Genomic DNA, 22,793 nt, shown 5'->3' with positions numbered 1-22,793 from the left:
CGCCCTCACAGACGCAGCGAGACGCGCGCCCTCACAGACGCAGCGAGACGCGCGCCCTCACAGACGCAGCGAGACGCGCGCCCTCACAGACGCAGCGAGACGCGCGCCCTCACAGACGCAGCGAGACGCGCGCCCTCACAGACGCAGCGAGACGCGCGCCCTCACAGACGCAGCGAGACGCGCGCCCTCACAGACGCAGCGAGACGCGCGCCCTCACAGACGCAGCGAGACGCGCGCCCTCACAGACGCAGCGAGACGCGCGCCCTCACAGACGCAGCGAGACGCGCGCCCTCACAGACGCAGCGAGACGCGCGCCCTCACAGACGCAGCGAGACGCGCGCCCTCACAGACGCAGCGAGACGCGCGCCCTCACAGACGCAGCGAGACGCGCGCCCTCACAGACGCAGCGAGACGCGCGCCCTCACAGACGCAGCGAGACGCGCGCCCTCACAGACGCAGCGAGACGCGCGCCCTCACAGACGCAGCGAGACGCGCGCCCTCACAGACGCAGCGAGACGCGCGCCCTCACAGACGCAGCGAGACGCGCGCCCTCACAGACGCAGCGAGACGCGCGCCCTCACAGACGCAGCGAGACGCGCGCCCTCACAGACGCAGCGAGACGCGCGCCCTCACAGACGCAGCGAGACGCGCGCCCTCACAGACGCAGCGAGACGCGCGCCCTCACAGACGCAGCGAGACGCGCGCCCTCACAGACGCAGCGAGACGCGCGCCCTCACAGACGCAGCGAGACGCGCGCCCTCACAGACGCAGCGAGACGCGCGCCCTCACAGACGCAGCGAGACGCGCGCCCTCACAGACGCAGCGAGACGCGCGCCCTCACAGACGCAGCGAGACGCGCGCCCTCACAGACGCAGCGAGACGCGCGCCCTCACAGACGCAGCGAGACGCGCGCCCTCACAGACGCAGCGAGACGCGCGCCCTCACAGACGCAGCGAGACGCGCGCCCTCACAGATATAGAGATACGCATTCACAAACACACACACAGACAGACAGAGAGAGACAGGCGTGTAGCATAGGTGTGTGTGCAGTGAAGGGGGATTTGTATAGCAGAAGCTGTGTGTGCGTGTAGCGGAGGGGGTGCGTGTGGCGGAGTTGGGTGTGTGTGGCAGAGGGGGTGCATGTAGCGGAGTTGGGTGTGTGTAGCGGAGTTGGGTGTGTGTAGCGGAGTTGGGTGTGTGTAGCGGAGTTGGGTGTGTGTAGCGGAGTTGGGTGTGTGTAGCGGAGTTGGGTGTGTGTAGCGGAGTTGGGTGTGTGTAGCGGAGTTGGGTGTGTGTAGCGGAGGGTGTGTGTGTGGCAGAGTTGGATATTTATAACGGGGCGGGGGTGTGTAGCGGAGGTGGGTGTGTGTGTGTAGCGGAGTTGTGTGTGTGTAGCGGAGTTGTGTGTGTGTAGCGGAGTTGTGTGTGTGTAGCGGAGTTGGGTGTGTGTGTGTAGCGGAGTTGGGTGTGTGTGTGTAGCGGAGTTGGGTGTGTGTGTGTAGCGGAGTTGGGTGTGTGTGTGTAGCGGAGGGGGGTGTGTGTGTGTAGCGGAGGTGCGATATACAGAGGAGGCTGTGTGTGTCACGGTGGGGCGGGGCGCACTTTTCTATCGGCCCAGGCTATAACCATCAACAGACCATTATTACTGATTAATTTGAAGAGTTTTCAAAGATTGCTGCTAATACCGTGTCAATATTAGACTTGCCGCGGAAAACCCCAGCAAGCCGGGCTTAACATTGTTGAACCAGCATACAGATTTTATTTCTCGTCAAATACCGACCTATATCTTTGTTTCTGCTCAACATTTCTGTACCACAATCATTTCTTAAAGTAGCCATCATCACCCCTATCCTCAAAAAAAACCTTCCCCGGACCCATCCCTGCTCTCGAATTACCGCCCCATCTCCAACCTTTCCTTTCGAAGGCCCTTGAATGAATCGTTGCTTCCCAGCTTCGCTCCTTCCTCTCCTCGCCACTCCCTACACGAATCCCTCAAATCGGGTTTCCGTGCCGCCCACAGCACAGAAGCAGCCGTGGTGAAATTGACAAATGACGTTCTGTCCATCTGTGACCAGGGTCTTGTTGACGTTCTTGTCTCTGTCTCCTCGTCCTCCTTGAACTCTCTGCTGCCATTGATACTGTTGACCACTCTATCCTCCTCCACTGCCTCTCCTCTCACCTCAACCTTCACAGTTCTGTCCTTAAGTGGTTCAGATCTTACCTCTCACACCGTCTCGACCAATGGCTTCTCCTCCAGCAACCACACCATTTCGTGTGGCGTTTTTCAGGGCTCTGTCCGTGGTCCCCTCCTCTTCAACTTGTACATGCTCCCTCTTGGTGACATTATCCCCAGACAAGGGTTCAACTTTTACATGCATGCGGATGACACCTTGCCTCCACCCTTGACTGCAGGACCACTGTTGTCCTGACAGAATGTCTGTCAGATATCAAGTCCTGGATGAGAGCAAACTTTCTACAGTTGAACGTCAACAAGACCGAGGCTCTCCTGATTGGCTCCCGTCAGTGCCTCCTCACCTCAAGTGCTGACAGGATCATCATCCATGGATGCACACCCCACCTCACTGAGCCAGTCGGGATCCATTGCATCTTGTTTGATCCTCAACTGCCCTTTCTACTCCACATCCATGCCATGACCCGCTCTGTTTTTCCTTACCTCCGGAACATCGCCCGGCTCCGCCACTGCCTCCCCACTCAGGCCTCATCCACGCATTGATCGAATCTTGGCTCGACTACACCAACTCTTCCTGTTGGATACTTATTAAGACAATAAGGACGAATTGATATATAATATTGATGCAATAAAAATTACTAAGAGAGTGCATACAGAAAAAGGAGTGGATGATATCGCTATGGTGCACGGAAGAAAGAAAATAGTTAAGGTGCAAAGTGGATACAAGAGCTCAGACCAGTGTAATGTCATTAGAAGAGTATACCCAGCTGGGAGAACCCAATAAAGACAAATTAGAAAAAGGCAGCAGCAGACTATTGGCCTATAACAAAGGAGAGATAGTACAAAGATAAAGCATATAAGATAAAGTTTCACATTGTAAAATTAAAAGCTGATACTCTGCTCGGACTGCAAGATATCATTGAAATGGGATTGCTCAAAAAAATTTGGAGTGTGGAAACAGAAGACTACAAACAAATGGAGATGGATGAAATACTGGAAAAAATCAACCAGTTTGGGGGAAAAGGGGATTGATGAAAGAGTTGAATGACAGAACATCTGAAACTATAGTGGAAAAAACAAGGAAATCTTTGCCCGACATAGAATGCCAAAGGAGATAATTAGTGACAACGGACTCCAATTTTCAAGCAAGGAACACAAGACATTCACAAGGCAGTGGAAAATGACAAAACAACTTCACCAGGATATCCCAAAGCAATGGTCTGTTGGAACAAGAAACACCGGCTGTCAAGAAAATGTGAAAGAAGTCAGAAAATGCAAAGGCAGATAAGCACCTGGCAATTGTGACCTATAGAGACATGTCGAAAGACAATGAGAAACACTCACCAACACAAATACTGATGTCAAAAAGGTTAAGAGATTTGTTAATCTCGGAAGAGAAAATATTGAGACCACAGGTACAACACAATAGAAATGGAAGGAAAACACAACCAGGAAAGGAGAAACCATTTAAAGAGGAGAGAGAATATGGTTCAGCAAGAAAAACTGAAATACAGAAGGTTGGACAAAAGGGGAAATTTGAAAGAAGGCTAAAAACCCAATATCATATTGGCTTAAAAGTGATAAAGGAAAAATATACAGGACATCACGGGAAATTGGCCAAAGAAGGACCGAGGAAGAAAACGAAGAGCAGAAGGAAGATCCGAGGATGCCAGAAACATCAATAACCACCAGATCAGGCAGAGTAGTAAAACCAACAAGGAGATTAATTGAACAAGACTGAGACACAAATTAAAAACAGAAGAGACCAAAAAGGGGAAGATGTTGGATACTCATTAAGACAATAAGTACCAATTGACTAGGACCAATGGAAGGTGATCAGGAGGTAGAAAAGCAGCAAAGAAGGGAGAACTGAATAGAGGAATTTTGGTTGGACTTTTGATTTTGTAACTGGTGAGCTGAAATAAGCGTGTTCTACACATTGTTTGTTGAGCACGTAACATTTCCCTCCACAAGCTGCAGATCCTCCAGAACTCTGCAGCTTGTGTCCATGTCCGCACCAGGCTCCGTGACCCCATCACCCCAACCTTCGCCCAGCTCCACTGGCTTCCTATCCAGAGAATGCCCCACCATCGGTGGCCCCACCTTCAGCCTCTCTGCCCCTAACCTTTGGAACTCCATCCCACATTCCCTTCACCTCACACTTCCTTGCCTCCTTCAAGGAACGGCTCAAGACCTTCCTCTTCAACCGCACCCTCGGCTACCCTCCCTGCCGTCAGCCCTCCCTGATCCCAAACCCCACCCACGCGGCTTCAAATCCCTGACTGTCCAGTGCCCGATGTGAAGGACGCTATCCAAATGTAACTTTGTGTTGTATTTTTTAAAAAGTAGCTTATTTTGTCTTTCTAACATAATTTTGGAAATACAGTAGGGAACTTATTTTCCGTACTATTTCAGACCAATCCCATTGTGGATATATAAACAGTATGGATAATGGGCCATTTCACAAAATGCAAATTGGCTTCAATGCTAACTAATTCAGTTCTGATATAAGGAGATGGCCCAGGCTCTAAGTTCAGTGCAGAGAAAAAACAACAATTTGATCCCTTGTGTTCCACGAATGAGTAATGAGCAACTATTAGTCAAGCTAGGGCATGATTACGAAATTGTGCAAACAATTAAGCATCATTTAAAATACAAATTATTTCTGTCCTAACCAAAATATTATTTTTCTGGAGTTCTCTTAACTTCCTAACTGGAGTGTCCCTAACTTTCTAGCCCTCTATCTTTTTCTATGACATTCCCTTTATCATTCTGCTATAACTGTCTTTTTCACTTTCTCTGACTCTCCATATTTCTAACGTTAAACCCGTAAATTGACAAATACTAAATTAACACCTACTTTTACACTGTCAACTTGCAATTGAGCTGTGCGGATAAATCCTAGCATGGATTTTGCAATATTGTAGCCCTGCAATACGTTCCACATCAGAGTCTAATGGAGATAAATGGATGTGTGGATAGTTGGGGTGCGTAGTTGTGGAGTTCTTCAGTAAATGGTGTTCTACTGTACAGCAAGTAAAATTACTCAAAAACAGCAAATTACATTTGTATAGCACCTTTCACGTTGGAAGGATGTTCCAAGTGAGGATACAAGAGCAGAGTTCTGGATGATCTGCAGCTTGTGGAGGGAAGACTTGGGATGTCCTCTCACTGTAGATGGCATAAAATGTAGATGGACAAACAGGTATTTGGACCCAAGCAAGAGGTTAGGATTAGGAGGGGTGGAGGGCAGGGAGGGTAGGGTTAGGAGAGTGGCTAAATGCACGGTCAAAGAAGAGGGTCATGGGATGTGCCTGGATGGAGGCAATGGAGAGAGCAAGGTGAAAGGACTGTGGGATGGAGTTCCAAAGGTTGGGGGCAGAAAGGCTGAAGGTCTGACCGCCGATGGTGTGGTGGGCAGGGCAGGTCGCAGAGGTAGGATGGAGCAAGGCTGTGGAGGGCTTTGAAGGCAACGATGAGGATTTTGAACTCTATCCTCTGGGCGATGGGGAGCCAGTGGAGCTGGGTGAAGGTGGGGTTAATAGAGTCACAGAGCCTGGTGCAGGAGAGGACACAGACTTTATTAGATCTGTGTGATCTGCAGCTTGTGGAGGAAAGAGTTGAAAAGGCCAAAAAGCAGGGAGTTGGCAAAGTCGAGTCAAGATATAACAGATTTAACAGATTTGTGTTAGTGGTCCACAGCTGTTTCATGTGGCTAATTGCCATACTTTTTTCTTCTTGTTACTTCGTTTCCACATGATAATATTTATCATGCTATTGTATGTTTTAGATTGAGGGATATGGCGATAAGGCAGGGTTATGTTATTAGCTGGAGTTAGATTAGAAGATCAGCCTTGATTGAACGGCGGGGCAGGCTCGAAGGGCCAAATGGCCTACTCCTGCTCCTACATGTTATGAAATAAACGCTATTTACAAATCATGTTTTCACAGGGGAATCCTGGACTTCCTGGTGCCCGAGGGGTTAAAGGAGACCCTGGAAATCCGGTAACATTTTAGATAGAAAATAATTGAAACTCTGTTTAAAATGTAGAGAATATACATGTACGTGTAAAACTTTTCGGCTGGATGTTTTGTCACATGTGGAAACCCATCTCGATGTGTAAGCCTATTCAGAATGAGAGTTGCATATATGCTTGCTACTTATTCATGGATATTCCCTGGGCCTGGAACACTGTGTACACTCTCTCTTTAGAGGGTTACACCCTGTTAACCTAATTATGAAGAGCATCAGACTTGTCCAACACTGACATCAGCCCAGAAGGACTCCTCTCATGACTGCCATGATTGACAAGAGACCTCAGCCAGTGGAATAAAAGATTTAGGATTGTTCTTGTGTAGTTGCAATCCCTTACGGAGTGTTTAATTTCTCTGCTAACTTTTTTTAGTCTCAAACTTTGCTCGTTTGTAAACTGTCTTTAAAGTTGTCTAGCTTGCTCTGAAGAGTCTTCCAGTCCTACTTTAAAGGATCACATGCGTGTAAAACTCATGCAGTGGAACAACACAGGCAGCAGTTTGCTGTTCTTTCTCCGCACTGAACACGTGTAGGTCCATCATAGATATAATTTAAGATCCTTTCTTCTCTCTAGTTTTCTGTTCCCCATTTTTGATGTTTCATAAACTCAATCTGAAAACATCCCCACTTTTCCATTTGAAAAGTATTTTATTCAGTTTTACCAATTTGCTGTGATGTTGTATGATCATTTTCCTTTCAGTGCCTGTGGGTCTTTGTGCTAATATACATTTTTAGATGATGCTTAATCAGTGGTAAGTGAATACCTTTATTAATTTTCTAACATTAAATGAGCAACAAAATGGACAAAACAATATACAAGAACATACATGTTTGGTAATTCATTAATTTTTAAATACGTTATTAGTTGGAGGAAGGGAGAGAAAAATTTAACATGGCAAATAAGCATCATTTTGAATAAATATGTCATATTAACTTCTCAGGGGTTGAAAGGCTCAAGTGGATTCAGAGGTGACCGTGGAGGCTATGGTTTAAGTGGAGACCCTGTAAGTGAAAAACAAAGTAAAGCAAAAACTACAAATATCATTTATTATTTATAATCTCCAGTTGAACGTCAACAAGACCGAGGCCCTCCTGAATGGCTCCCTTCAGCGCCTCTACACCTCAGGCACTGGCAGCATCACCATCCAAGGATGCACACTTCACCTCATTAAGCCAGTCCGGTACCTAGGTGGCTTGTTTGATCCTCAACTGTCTTTTCTACCCCACATCCGTGCCATGACCCTCTCTTCCTTCCCTCACCTCTGCAACATCACCCAGCTCTGCCACTGCCTCACCCCTCAGGCCGCTGAAACCCTCATCCACCTATCTATTATACCTAGGCTCGACTATGCCAACTTCCCTCCACAAGCTGCAGATCATCCAGAACAATGTAGCGTGTGTCCTCTCCCACACCAGGCTCCATGACTCTCTCACCCCACCCTTCCCATCCCCCAGAGGATAGAGTTCAAAATCCTTGTCCTTGCCTTCAAAGCCCTCTACCACCTTGCTCCTCTGTTACCTGCTAACCCCATATCAACCTGTCCGCTCCCTCTGCCTGTTCCACGTCCCCTGCCCGGCCCGCTCTACCATCAGTGGTTGGGCTTTCAGCCTCTCTGACCCTACGCTTTGGAACGCCTTCAATAACCCTCCTACTCCTATCCTCCCTGCTCTCCACGCTTCCTAATCACAACCTCCTGTTTGGGTCCAAATCCCTGACTTGGGACATCCTCCCAACATGAAAGGCGCTGTAACAAAATAATGTGTTGTTGTTTTTATCAAGATGAATAACTAAGTAATTCTGATCTTTGCTGATCTCAGCTAAATTGACAGTAGAAGCACAATTAATCTCAACTTCTAAAGGCTAGGGAGAGGAAGAGTTATCTAGGATTGCTGCTCCTGATCTCTATCACTATTGACCGCTATTGAAAGTATATGTTTGGACACTGGAAGCGAACAGGATTGAACTTGGCCGTGATTTTTCCTTGCAGTCAAATTGTCTGGCAGAGTTAAAAAGAATCATTATTTTGTATTTTAGAAATAAATTTGTGAGATAGAAAATAGATATTGTTTTTGTGAAATTACAGTAGTTTTCCAATGCACAAACAAAAGATATAGTTAAGAGAGTTCATAGTTCTATACCTAAGAGGGTTTTGTGTCTAATGTGGGTGTCTTTATATTTCAGGGTGCTCCTGGAATAAATAATTATGATAAAGGAGTTAAAGGTAGTAAAGGATATCCAGGCTCACAGGTACACTTTTCAATAACCATTCGATAACCATATTCTATTATTGTTAATGTTTGGCAGATGATATATATGCAATAATCTGTAGTATCTCAGTGCCTTGGGATGTCCTCCCAACGTTATGTAATGTAATATTGTATTGTATTATTTTCAAGTCCAATTCAAGTTCACGGACACCAGGTGTGTGCTAACATTACGATCCTTGTATTTTGGACGGAATTAGTATTGAGAAGCTCTACAATACAATATGAAATGCAAAATTATGTTTGTAAAGCACCTTTCACATCGGGAGGATGTCCCAAGACACTAAACAGTCAGGAGTCAGGGATTTGGACCCCAGCGGAGGTGGGGGGGTGGGGGAGTTTGGGATCAGGGAGGATGGAGGGCAGAGAGGGTAGGAGGGCGGCCGAAGGCACGGTTGATAAAGAGGTTTTTGAGTTGTGCCTTGGAAGGAGGAAAGGGAGGGAGCAAAGCGAAGGGAAGGTGGGATGGGGCAGAGAAGCTGAAGGTCTGACCGCTAATGGTAGGGCGAGCCGGGTGGGGGACGTGGAGCAGGCCGGAGCCTGCTGAGCGGAGGGAGCAGACAGGTTGATAAGGGGTTAGCAGGTTGGAGAGGTAGGATGGTGCAAGGCTGTGGAAGACTTTGAAGGCGAGGATATTGAACTTGATCCTCTGAGGGATGGGAAGCCAGTGGAACCAGGCGAGGGTGGGTGTGATGGGGTCACGACCACACCCATAACTACACGATTACTCACAAACATCTATTATCTGTGAGCACCTTCCAATGGCATATTAGCAAAGAGCATTACCATACAGCTTAATATTTTCAAGGAGCAATTTAATCTTGACATTATCTGTGAGAACCTCTAAATTGCATGTTATGAGCATTGAGAAATGCTGTGTAGCCTGTTAGCAGTGAGCACGGACGCAGTCCAGTAACAGCAGTGAAGGGTGGAGATAAGCGAACATATTAAACAATGACTTCCTGGAGTTTAAAAGTATACTCCTCAACATTTGACTCGTTTAAAAAAAACACACAGGTTGATCCTGTGGTGGGAAGACAGGATCAATATCCTGGAAGGATGAGAGTTAGTGGTCTGAAAATGCCTTCTTCATCTGGATCTCTCTTGTGAACAATTTTACCATCCTGGAATTAGAAGCTAGCATCTCTTTAAAGCTAGATATTAACAGTGGGAATATATATTGTCCAATAATAGCAGGGTGCAACTCTTACATCCTGATATTAACAATGAGTACTATACCCTCCTAACCTCTCTGCCCCCAACACCCACAACCCCACTCAGGTCCTAATCCCTGACTGTTCAGCTCCTTGGGACGTCCTCCCGATGTGAAAGGCGCTTTACAAATATAATTTGGTATTGTATATTAGTAGTTACCACCTGAACACAGCCTGATATTAGTAGTGAAATAATTAACACTTTAATATAGTGTGATATGTTGTAATTGTGGAACATCAGTCATGCACCAATATTTATTTTATAGTAATAAACTGTCTACCCTGAACACCTTGAATCATTTCACGGTATCCAATATGAATGGGAACCTTCTAATAGAAATGTAATCATGTGGCTGAATACTTACAATCTTTTCCACAACTCTGACATGGTCACATTAAATGCTAGCACCCATACTTAGCTTTCTCCACCAAATATGTGAAGTTAAAAAAGTGCAAATTGTTGTCGTTGTTTGAAAGGGTATTAGATTTCGGTGATTGAAAACTATGGAGAAACAAAAACAAAGCAGTAGAGCCCATAGAAATGCCAAATAAATTGCATATCAAAAATAATAATAATTCTTGCATTTGATATAATGCCTTATCAAGTCTTTGAGGCGTCTCAAAGCGCTTCACAGAATATATTGCAAAGTGAATTGAATTTATATTTTGTGGGTGAAATGTGGCAGCCGATTGCGCACAGCAGTTTCCCACAAAACAGTCATGGATTGAGTGACCAAATTATTATTATCATTTATTTTTTGAAGGGATTATTACCCACAGAGAATCAACTAATAACTGGGTTCCTACTTACTACTTGTTAAACAGAGGCATGTGGAGTAAGGAAACTTGCCTAACATTTCACCCTGTACACGAATCGAACCCAAGGCTTCTGAAATGAAAACAAAATAAACACTGTATATATATCTTTGTTTTTTTTCTTGGAAAGTCCATAAATGTTTTATTGAATGGATCATCAGTTTGGGAAATGGATAGGAACTCTTGAGATCCCATGATTTCAAACAAAAGTTTTAGAGAGTAGCTTGTTTGTTTGTTCCTTTGCCAATTGGCAAAGGAATGTATATAGCCAAATAAATGTGCAAGTCGGCGAACATAATACCAAAATAGCTTAATAAAATAGTTCCAAGAAAACAGATAAAATTAGTTATCTTTTGTCTGTTTCAGGGAAAGCTGCGTGAATATATGTGAATGTTCGAGTTGCTGCCCTGTTCCACTTAAAAACCCATGACATGAAACCAAAATAACATTAAGCCTTTCTTTTCTTTCACAGGGTGACTCTGGAAGCAGTGGTATACCTGGCGATATTGGTAGTATTGGATATGATGTAAGAAATGTTCTTGTAATTCAGTCAGATGTCATCAGTTCCCCCTCTCTCCCGTCACTAGATTTGTCTCTTATCTATAAACATACAAACTATCCTTCACATGTTGCTTAAAATCTAAATGTAAACTCACTGCTATTCCACCATTTTTTCTCTGCCACTCGACCAAAAATAAAATCTTAATATTTGCCTTTTCAAGGGGCGAACGGGCCGACGAGGATTTATAGGTGAAGTGGTGAGTTGATCTATTTGTCTTGTAATGTTTGTTAAATTTTGACAGCAATGCATTTTACAAATGTATTGGAGCAGTGGCAGCATGTTGTCTGGTGGGGGAGGTTTTCTTTCCCTCTTGCCCCACATTCCTCCCCCCCACTTTCAAGCTCAACTTTTAGAGGTGGTGACTGGTGTGACAGGAAGTAACCTCTTGAGTCAATGCTGTCTCACAAACTGAAAATCCAGGCTGCGAGATATACAATACATTCCAGGACTTGAAGAGAAGAACTAAGGTGCAGAATGATTGTAGGGTCCACTGAAAACGCATATACAGGTATCTAATTGTAAAAATAACAATCACGATGATTGCGCTAAAATGGGAGAGCGAATGTGCTACAATGAACATTTACCATGGCCGAGATCACCACTGCTTCTACATCCAAGAGAGAAACTCGCTCACAGCTGGAATCCATCATTTGCTAGATGACGAAATCGAAAGGATAAGCATTTTATGAAAAGGAATACTATAGATTTTTGGGTGAGAAATTTTGAAATGTATGGAAATGTGGAAACTACACCAAGCATAGGAAACTTTCTTATTCTTATCTTGTTTTCTTATATTGAATTGCATTATGAATGGTAGAAGAACATGTGTACGCAATTAACAGCTCTTGAAACAAGTAATGTATTCCAGTTGTGTCTTGGCAGGGGAGAAAACTTTAGAGAAACATTAAAGAGTGATGTAAGATGCTTAATGGGAATTCAAAGTAAATGCAGAACAATACTTTATGATGTGCCAAGGAGGCAGGCTAAGAAAACACAAGGTCAAGGTGAAAAAGACAAGTTAAAACAACTACATCTTGCAGGTTATATAGCGGCCTCCATATAGGATACCATCTCAGAGCGCTTAACAGTGGCAGAGCCTGACTCTGAGCCAGGGGGAGGGGGAGATGGCCCTGAGCACGGTTGAAGAGGAAAGTTTTCAGGCGGGACTTTAAAGAGGAAGAGAGAGGGGACAATGATTGTGGGAGAGTGTTCCAGAGTTTTGGGGCATAGTGGCTGAAAGCGCGACCTCCGATGGTGGGGTGGAGGGTGTAAGGGACGAGCAGGAGGCCGGTGCCAGTCGAGTGGAGGCACCGGGTAGTGGATTGGAGAGTGAAGAGGTCAGAGAGGTAGGGAGGTGCCAGGGAGTGAATGGATTTGAAACCACAATTTGCACTTATATAGCGCTCTTCTCACAGGGTAGCATCTCGGAGCACTTAGCAGTGGCAGAGCCTGACTCCGAGCCGGGGGGGGAGATGGGGGGAGGGCGGAGGTGGCCACGGACGAAGAGGAAGGTTTTTAGGCAGGACTGGAAAAGTGGAGGGGGGCAAGGTGGAGGGATTGAGGGAGAGTGTTCCAGAGTTTCGGATCATAGTGGCTTAAAGCACAACCTCCGATGGTGTGTGATAACAACAGTTTTCAGGGGAAGTGGAACAGAGCCTGAAGAGAGAGACTGGTTGACCATGTCGGCCAACAGCAGGGGAGAGAAGGGAGAGTTGAGTGACCAGCAGCTGGGTGAGGAGGGGGTTGAGGTAGCAGGTGGAGAAATTCATCTGGGTGATTGTGGTTGAAAGGGAGGAGGGAGAAATGGGGCAAAGGAGTGTAAAGAGGGGGGAGTGGCAGGAGCCGTGACAGAGGGAGAAGGTGGTGTGGATGGTCTGGGTGAGGTGGAATGGGACATGGGGGAAGGGGTGGGGGGGAGGACAACTCAGCCAAGCAGATACTTTCAATCTTTGAGGCGAAGAAGTCTAGGATCTCTTTGCACTTGATGTTTGATGTGAGGATAGAAGGGGCTTGAGGGCGTGCACGGAGGAGATAATGGACAGTGTAAAACAGCGTCTTTGGATTGTTGTTTGCCTCCAGGATGACTTTGGAGTAAAAGTCAGTTTTGACCTGTGAAAGGGAGAGGCGGTAGATGCAGAGGTGCTCGAGCCGCAGCTGGCGGTGAATAGTGAGGCCGGATTTCTGCCATCTGTGCTCGAGCATCTGGGTTTGTGTTTTTAGTGAGCAGAGGTGTGGAGGAAGGGATAGGTAATAGCCCGGGTGGGAGGGGGAGATGGGGAGGGGGTTATTCTGGAAGGATGTAATCAAATGGGCTGAAGAGTCTTTTTATCTGTATCTCTCTTATGTCAGAGCAGTATAGAAATGAAATACAATATTTAAATCAATATGTGTACATTTATACTTATAATATACCATCTGCACTCTTCATAGAACAAGAGGAAACACAGTGGTGTACCTACCACAATGACAGAATTCTGAGCACCATCCATTATCACCCATTCATGAAGCAAGCACCATCTTAGATGCGTACAATGTGGGAGACATAAGTATTGTTGTGAGGGTGAAGCACTCGTGATTAGGGATCATCTGATATGGGATAGAAAACCATCAGACAGTCCCAACTGAGATGATGTTAATGTTGGTTTACTTTCAGACATACTTTCTAATACAACAATAACAACTTGCATTTATATAGCATCGCTCACACAGGGTAGCATCTCGGAGTGCTTGAATACTCTAGAAGAGCTATGTGGAGAAGTAACTTGCCACTCGTGTTATACTCGAGTTGTGAGGAGTCATCTACCAATTAGTTGCACTATGCCATCTCCCAAGTGAAATGCAGCTCCTAATATCTATTATTGGGAACAAGCAACAATACAAAACTCTGCCTCCTCCATTCTTACCTGCGCCAAACTATGCTCCCGATTACCCCAGTCCTTGCCAATCTGCACTGGCTGCCTGTCCCAGAGAGGATTGATTTCAAGATCCTCACCCTTGTATTCAAATCCGTCCACTCCTCTGATCTCCCTACCTCTCTGACCTCCTCTCTCCTCACAACAGTGCCCATTGCCTTCGCTCCACCGGGTCTGGCCTCCTCCTTGTCCCCCGAGTCCTCCACCCTCGGCGGCCGTGCCTTCAGCCCCGAGGCTCTGGAACTCCCTTCCTCACTCCCTTCGCCTCGCCCCCTCTCTTCCTATTTTCAGGTATCTTTCTTTTCAACCGCGTCTTTGGTCACCTTCCTCCCCCTGCCCCCGGCTCAGCCCTGGGATCTGTTACTGTGGAAGCGCTCTGAGACGCCGTCCGACATGGAGGACGCTATATAAATCCAAGTTGTTGTTGTTGGTAACTACTCTGGAGTACTTGCACAAACAGTAGGCAAAGAAGGAATATCTCTCATGAATGCCTACACTTTTGTGACAGAGACGTTAGGGTTCATACTCCAACATGAAGGCATGAATGCCTTTAATTTTCTTTAGGAATAGTTCTAGACATTCATGATGGATGGATTCAGATACTTCATTGATAGTCAGTGTTTCATGTTCATGTAGAACATAAACCTACAAACTATCCTTCATATGTTACTTAACATTTAAACTCACCTTCATTTCATCAATCCACTAATGGTATGTGGCAGAACACAGGTGTGACTAGTTGACACATGTGTCAGCACCAGTTCTGCCCCATCACCGAGTTCTGCATATGTCACAGGGGGCACACCCTTTGAGAATGATTAACTCTATGCACCAGACACTTTTGGCACTGATACAACTTGAATTATAATAATAATAATCCTTGCATTTGATATAGCGCTTTTCATGTCTTCTAGAATATGCTGCACAGAATATGCTGTGAAGTGAATTAACAGTATATTTGTGGGCGAAACCCGGCAACCAACTGAGCACAGCACAAACAGTCGTGGATTGAAAATGACCAATTTATTATTGTTTTGTTTTTGGAGGGATTATTATTAGGCGTGTGGAGTAAGGAAACTTGCCCAAGGTTTCGCTCTGCCTGGAATCAAACCCAGATGTCTCGCTTGCAAGGCGAGTGCTCTAACCACTGAGCTACAGGACTCCGATTACAATTGGTTGCAAATACAGAATTGTTTGCAAGTATAGGCTTGAATGCCTGCAGTTGATTATGGGGCCCGCTGAGTAAGACAGAAACATATCCAACAAGAAGATATTCTGGATTTCTTTTGGCCAGCCGGGTGTCTGACACATGCGGAAACTCATTATCATGCTTAAGGGGATTCAAATTAGACTGTCTCCTACACAAGGAAATGTCTGTGTCTAGAAGATGAAAGGAGTTTGGACTATTTGAACTCACCTAGTGCATCTGCATCCAAGGAACAAATTCTACATGAGTCCATATTGATGTTTTGGTCAGTATCTGACACTTGTAGAAATCTATCACCATGCTTATGCTTAAGTGTAATCAAACCAGACTAAGAGCTCAACATATATAAGCCATTTACATGTGGAAATTTCGTTGTTAACACTACCACACAGTAAATTATCAGATTCACTGAAAGATTCTGTAAGTATGACTGATTCAAGGAAGAGGCTTGGATTATTTTCCACTTCTGATAAAATTGCCAAGCTTTGTGGGAACGGACCTAATGGAGATCCCATTATTGTCTCACATCATCAAAATGGTATTACATTTTCTGGCTAGTCAATATCCAAATTTACATGCTTTCCATATATTTCCAGCACCACCTTCTCTCATTGAACTTAATATTCATTTCAATTAATTATTTCTTTAAAATACTGTCCTATACCAGCTAGCGTATACTGTTCAAAAACATAGGAAAGAAATTATATTACTTTGACGCGTATCTTTTTGATTGTGCGGTCACTTTCCCTTCTCCCCAGCTCCTCCCCCACCCCCACTAAGCATCTGCTGTATGAATCATTTTGAAAAGTCATCATGATGTTAAAGACACTTTTTTAATGTAAATTGTTGTCATAAAGCTTAATTCAGTAAATGAATGTTCAAGTGTTTATTTTTGTCTAGGGAGAAAAGGGAGAGTCTGGTGATTCAGGATCCTTCGGGCCCAGAGGATTTCGAGGGCAGCAGGTGATTTCCAATTAAATTCATATTTGTACAACATGAGCTCTCAGTATATCTCCTGGAACCTCAGCAGGAAATCACTGGCATATCACAATATTACTAGTGGTCTCCAGGCATCTCTCTGTACCAGCGTTTATAGCTTACAACTTCTAATTTTCTGTCTCTTTAAATTTTAGGGATCCAGAGGAATAATTGGATTGAAGGGAATAAAGGGAGAGCAGGGACTTCCAGGAGTTCAGGTTTGTAAAACTGTTAATATATTTAACTAGCTGTACCCGTTGGCATGCTTTTCGGTATGTATCACAGACTTCGCCATCAATGGTGGTAAGATCCTTATAGCTTGTTGGGTATCTCACAGTGTGCAGCAAAAGCCTTAGGAAGTAGCATTCAGAGTTGTTTGGATACACCCTGTACACCCTGGTTGTACACCCTGGCGAGCGTGTCACTGGACTTGACACCAAGATTGCCTTCAGCCGGAGTACCTTGAACTCTTCACTTCCACTTCTTGGTCTGGGAGTTCCATGTGAAATACTTTGGGACCTCACAGTAAAGAACGATTCTTGCAAACTAGTCCTGTTGGAAGAATGCAGTAATCTAGTTTTGGGAGGTTCAAGTGAACATTCCCGAACATTCGTTTCTGTAAAAAACAACCTTTGACCGTTTTCAAGATGAACCTGAAGATCTTGGACCACTGGATGTTGATCATGTATGTGGAAGCTCAAAGTTCTTCAGATTGCTTCATTGGTGCTCACATATTGGCTCATCTGGTAGTATGTTACCTCGTCTCTTTCGGCTTCCTCCCTCTCGAGTCCAAATAGAGTATATGCTGACACTAGGTTCCTCATTCATCAGCAGTTATTAAATCTATTAGAGAGAAAACACACTGCTTCTAATACCATTTCTGTAAAAAAAAGTAAAGCATAAAATCTTGTAAGAAGAATTACATCCTGCTCTAGCAATATAAAGTCCAACTTCAAGTAACTAGATTGAAGTCTTCCTATTACACTTTGGCTCCCATCAACATCTTCTTTTCTGCAGGCCCGACATCCTCAACCTTCCCGGGCTCTGACTCAGACTTACTGAACCCATGCCCAACTTAGGCGTCGGGTTCGATCCCCAGCTTTCCTTTCGACCCCACATCTGTTAATTGACCAGGACCGCTTTTTTCCACCCCCGCCCCATTGCCCCCCTCCATCCATGCCTCACACCCACAGCAGCCGAAAGGATCGATCGTGTCTTTGTCACTTCTCGGCTGGACTTTTCCAGTGCTCTCCTCGCTGGTCTCCCCAGCTCCGCCATGCACAAAATACAATTAATTCAGATTCCACCGTCCGGATATTAACCCGCACAAGACTCCATAAACCAGTCTTTGGCAGGCTTCACTGGCTCCCAATTACTGAACGGATCGACTTCAAGATCCTCTCACTCGTTTTCAAATCTCTTCATGCCCTCACACCTCCCTACCTATCCGATTTGCTTACCCTCCCACTCCACCGCTTGCTGCCTCTGCTTGACCGACTCTGGTCTCCTGTTTACTCCTCGCCCCCTCCGCTCCACCATCGGCACCTGTGCTTTCAGCCACTACGCCCCAAAGCTCTGGAACTCTCTCCCTCAATCCCTCCGCCTTGCCCCTTCCCTCCCCACTTTCAAATCCTGCCTAAAGACCTTCCTTTTTTATCGTGTTTATGGTCACCTCCCTGCTCCCTCTCCCCCTGGCACGAGGTCAGATTCCACCACTGTCAAGCTTTCCGGGTCGCTACCCCATATGAAAGGCCTATATAAATACAAGTCGTTATAATGATACATGTACCTCACCATACTGCTGTGAATATGTGCAGCCTATCATAATTCTATGAATATCCAAATGAGGGATTGCCTTGAGCTGATTTACATTTATAGGCAAAAAAAAGTTTATTCATATTATTGTAAGTTTGGGAGGAGGAGGAGTGAAACAATCCATCACTGTTTCATCTCACCCCAAACCCAGTTCTTTCATATTGTTTTGATAATCGCCTATTTTGAACCTGAACGTGATAGCTAATCAAAGTTCACTGGTTATAAAGTTTAGAAATTTCTGTTCAGAATCTTGGGTGACGATTTGCCCTGAAAAGTGGTTGCTCACCAATAGAGTTTACCTGTTCCAAACAAATAGCTTTACTTTCACAAACACTTATGTCCATGGTCTACTAATACTAGGTGTAACTGCAAAACCAGATTGCGACAGAAAACATCTATAGGAAATAGAGCCTTCAGACATGTGAGAAAATAAAATGAGAATCCTGTTAATTTTTAGTTCAAGAGATTTATAATCCACTTATCCTTTGCATATCCCACTGGGATATCCTTCGTGAAGGATTTGCAAATATAGAATCCTGCTAGTAACATCTACCAGCAGGAACTCTGCTCCAGTGGGCCCCGAATCAGATACCTTCAGGTAAATGTGAGAGAACTATCTAATTACAGGATGCAGTGTTTAATAATCCTTTGTAAATCCGTCTGAAATTTGTCACCACAAAGTAAGTAAACATTTGATGCAAGTAAAAGTATTTTGAATTTTACAGAATTCATAGCTGAAAGGAGTGGGGTTAAGGGTTTCTAAAATCTTCAAGGCAATTCAGCCAACAACCCTTGTTGCCTGGTGAAAGAAGACTTTGGCTACATAAGTTCTGAAACAGTTAAGATTAATTGTTAAGTGACTATAGAAGAGGAAGGAGGAATTTTCCATTCCAGGAACTTAGCAGCCTTCAAAATGAGCCAAGTATTATGAAGAGAATTCTTGTGGAAAGATAACAGTGGAGATTAATGAATAAAAACAATAGTAAGCTTGGCAGTGCACATCGTAGGTAATTGTGAGATATTTATCGCCATGTGGGTTGAACAGTCATGAACCTTGATGTGCAGATCATGCATGGCCCACTTTGTGCACAAAACAAAACAAAAATGGCATCAGGGGAGGGGAAAGGTCTTTTAAGTCCAACAATGAAACTGTTATGAGACAATGAAAGAGCAACAAGAGCAAGCCTCAACTTTCTGCCTTTTGTGGCGTAGTTGGAACTGGAACTGTAGACGTGAACCCATTTCCTGGTATTCTGTGTAATAGTAAAATGGAGTTCCAGCATGTTGGATCACACCATTATCCAACAATTATTTCATTCTGCGTTTCACCCACAAAATATACAGTGAATTCACTTTACAGTACATTCTGTGAAGCGCTTTGAGACGTCTCCAAGACGTGATAAGGTGCTTTATCAAATGCAAGGATTATTATTATTATTGTAATATATTTATGTTGCAGGGTCCCCCTGGACTGCAAGCTTTTAAAGGATCCAAAGGGAACAATGGACTCAAGGGACAAAAGGTCAGTCAGACAATTTCTTATATCTATTGTTCTTATGCTTATAGAGCACAACTTTATTGAAGCATGGGATTATGAAGCAATTCAGGTGAAAGAGGATAAAATCATAAGCAGTTTCCGAACTTTTTTTTAACTATGTGACTTTTATTTTAAAAATACTGCAACTGACAATTGTAGTACGGAAACAGCAAAATCGTCCAGGTGTTTGCAGTATTACAGCCAGACACAATAGACACTGGAAGCGTAGTGTAAAATATCACCTTCCGTTTGTGAATCCATCTTGTTCTCATCAGTTATCTTCATTTTATATTCACAATTATTGCTGTTGTCAATAGTTTGAGGCCAACAGGTTGATATGACTCTTTTTTTACAAGTTGATAGGACAGATCACTGAGGTAGGAAGGAGCAAGGCCGTGGAGGGCCTTGAAGGTGAGGATTTTGAACTCCCTCCTCTGGGGGCTGGGGAACCAGTGGAGCTGGGTGGTGGTGATAGGATCACAGAGCCTCGTGCAGGAGAGGACATGAGCTGCAGAGTTCTGGATGGTCTGCTGCTTGTGGAGGGAAGAATTGGGAAGGTCGACAAGCAGGGAGTTGGCGTAGTCCAGCCTAGATGTAATAATTGTGTGGATGATAGGGAAGGGTAGAGGTAGGGAGGGCAAAGATCGTGAAAGGATTTAAAAGATAGGATATGGATCTTAAATTCGATCCTCTGGGGGATGGGGAGCCAGTGAAGTCAAGCCAGGACGGAGTGATCGGTTCATGGAGCCTGGTGCAGGAGAGGACGCGTGCTGCAGAGTTCTGAATAATCCGCAGCTTGTGGAGAGAAGAGGTGAGAAATCTGGCGAGCAGAGATTATCTGATATACAATTAACTGAATTTCACTGCATATCAAGACTTCCAAAAGGTGTTTGACAAAGTGTCAGTGCACATCGCCAAAAGATGATGCATAACTTAATTTTCCCCATGTGTCTAGAAAATCAGTTTTGTATATAATCTGTCACTCATTCACTCGAAAACTATGTGACAGGGTGAATCTGGAGTCTCGGGTAACAGAGGAAATCCTGGACCATTAGGACCCCGTGGATTGATGGTTAGTCCTTAACGCTCTTTAGTTTGTGAATTGCCCACAATAGCTTTTTATCAAGTTATATTTGTGTATTTAATGAACCTTTTTTGTTTGATTTCCCTTCTTGGTGAGGGTGGGCGGCGCTAGTAAGAACTTGGCTCAGGAGATTAAGATCTTTGATTAAATTCACATCCTGTAGATATAGGGAAGGAGTTTGATTGCCTTAATGGCCTTTTGATTATGGTTTATTAGATTACATTAGATTAGATTGATCACATTTGGGTGCTTGTTTTCAGAGTTTCACATAAAAGAGAAGCTGTATATGGAGGAGGTTAGATGTATAATCATCTGTGTGCAAGCGTGTGCAGCAAGTGTATGTGGGTGCCTGCACGTGTGTATGTGTGTGTGTGAAGGGGTGTGTGTAGAGGTGTATGAAAGAAAGGGTGGAAATACAGGTATTGACTAATAACTCTCACAGAGTGTGTTTGTGTGTTGGACGGGAGGAAACCTTTCAAGGTTAGTAGTGTAGGATAATGAAATCAAAGAAATTGCCATAGCTCCATTAGATACACATTTTGTTGGTTTTAGCAATATAATGCACACTACCAGTGATGTAAACTTTCATAACATTATGCTATTTCATCTCCGTTTAACAATTTATATATTTTTATAAATGTCTTAAATTACCACAGGGGTTGGATGGCAATGATATTGCTGGTCAACCAGGGTCAAAAGGAGAAAAGGTAACAAATCAGAGTTTATTGTTGTAGCTTTACATCTTGGCTATTGTCTCAATAACTAAATAATAATCAAACACTGTAATGACTATGCATTAGATACTGTAATGTCCCACACATAGAAGTGCTCTAATATAAGTTAAAATACATATGTAAAATAAGTATTTTTTCTGAATATTTGTAAATGTGACAATAATGAGTTTGTGTATGATATATCATCGTATTTATATTACGTAGAATTACACAGAATATACAGCACAGAAACAGGTCATTTGGCCCAACTGGTCTATGTCTGTGTTTATGCTCCATATGCTTCCTCCTGCCCTTCCTCAATTAAGCCTATCAGCATAATCTTCTATTTCTTTCTCCCTCATGTACTTATCTAACTTCCCCTTAAATGTATCTCTGCAATTCGCCTCAACTATGCCTTGTAGTAGCAAGTTCCACATTTCCACCACTCTCTTGGTAAAGAAGTTTCTTCTGACATCCCTATTTGATTTATTGGTGACTATTTTATATGTATGGCTCCTGGTTTTGGTCTGCCCCACAAGTGAAAACATCTTCTCTTTGTCTACCCTATTAAAACCTTTCATAATTTTAAAGATCTCTATTAGGTCACCCCTCACCCTTTTCTCAAGAGAAAAGAGTCCAAGCATGTTCAGCCTTTCTTGATAGGTACAACCTCGCTGTTCCAGTATCATCCTTGTAAATCTCCTTTGCACCTTCTCCAGTGCCTCTATATCCTTTCTTTAATGTAGGGACCAGAACTGTACACAGTAGTCCAAGTGTAGTCTAACCAAGGTTCGATATAAGTTCTATCCCTCTAGAAATGAAACTTGGTTTGCTTTTTTTAGCGATTTGTGTATATGTACCCCTAGATCCCTTTGCTCCTCCACCCCATTTAGATTCTTAATTTCCAGGCAGGATGTGACCTCCTTATTCCTCCTACCAAAATGTACCACCTGACACTTATCTATATCGAAATTCATTTACCAATTAAATGCCCATTCAGCAAGGTTATAAATGTCTTGTAATTTGTTGCAGTCCTTCTCAGTATTAACTACCACCCCCGCCACCCATTTGGTTCTGTCCGCAAATTTTGAAATTGTACTTTCAAAATAAATATAACAATCATTTTCATGATATAGGTTTCAATGTGTTTACAATGAAAGATTGCTTCATTACAGAATTCTCTATCGCATTCTAAAATATAATGAATGTAATTTATCTGTCGATATAAATAATATTTTTATAATGCTTCATCATGAAGCTTCAAATAAACTTTAGGTGAGGGTTTGGAGGATTGGTGCGGGTGGAATTCAGAAAATGATTTCTGAGATTTTGTACCGTCACTTGTCTTTAAAATTTTGCTGTAAAAAACCTAGTCAAAACTATTACCAGATTCAACTGAAAGGACAGTGTATTTGAATGAAAAGACATTGCACATTACTGGAATGAGAAAAAAATGAATGAATTTT

The 22,793-nt window shown here is 43.9% G+C and overlaps 1 protein-coding gene across 1 annotated transcript in view; it reads left to right on the top strand.

Moving 5' to 3' along the window:
* The window catches only part of LOC103176327 (collagen alpha-6(VI) chain-like), a 71,933-nt gene that overhangs the window by 35,672 nt on the left and 13,468 nt on the right, over window positions 1–22,793 (top strand). The window contains exons 20-29 of the mRNA XM_042346162.1: window positions 6,143–6,196; window positions 7,166–7,228; window positions 8,407–8,472; window positions 10,992–11,045; window positions 11,242–11,277; window positions 16,101–16,163; window positions 16,334–16,396; window positions 19,453–19,515; window positions 20,540–20,602; window positions 21,271–21,321. Coding sequence (XP_042202096.1) covers window positions 6,143–6,196; window positions 7,166–7,228; window positions 8,407–8,472; window positions 10,992–11,045; window positions 11,242–11,277; window positions 16,101–16,163; window positions 16,334–16,396; window positions 19,453–19,515; window positions 20,540–20,602; window positions 21,271–21,321 — 576 coding nt within the window. The remainder of the gene's footprint in view (window positions 1–6,142; window positions 6,197–7,165; window positions 7,229–8,406; window positions 8,473–10,991; window positions 11,046–11,241; window positions 11,278–16,100; window positions 16,164–16,333; window positions 16,397–19,452; window positions 19,516–20,539; window positions 20,603–21,270; window positions 21,322–22,793) is intronic.

The sequence above is a fragment of the Callorhinchus milii genome, unplaced genomic scaffold (assembly GCF_018977255.1).
Source record: "Callorhinchus milii isolate IMCB2004 unplaced genomic scaffold, IMCB_Cmil_1.0 Scaffold2, whole genome shotgun sequence".
NCBI lineage: Eukaryota > Metazoa > Chordata > Chondrichthyes > Chimaeriformes > Callorhinchidae > Callorhinchus > Callorhinchus milii.
This window is presented reverse-complemented; position numbering and strand designations above follow the sequence as displayed.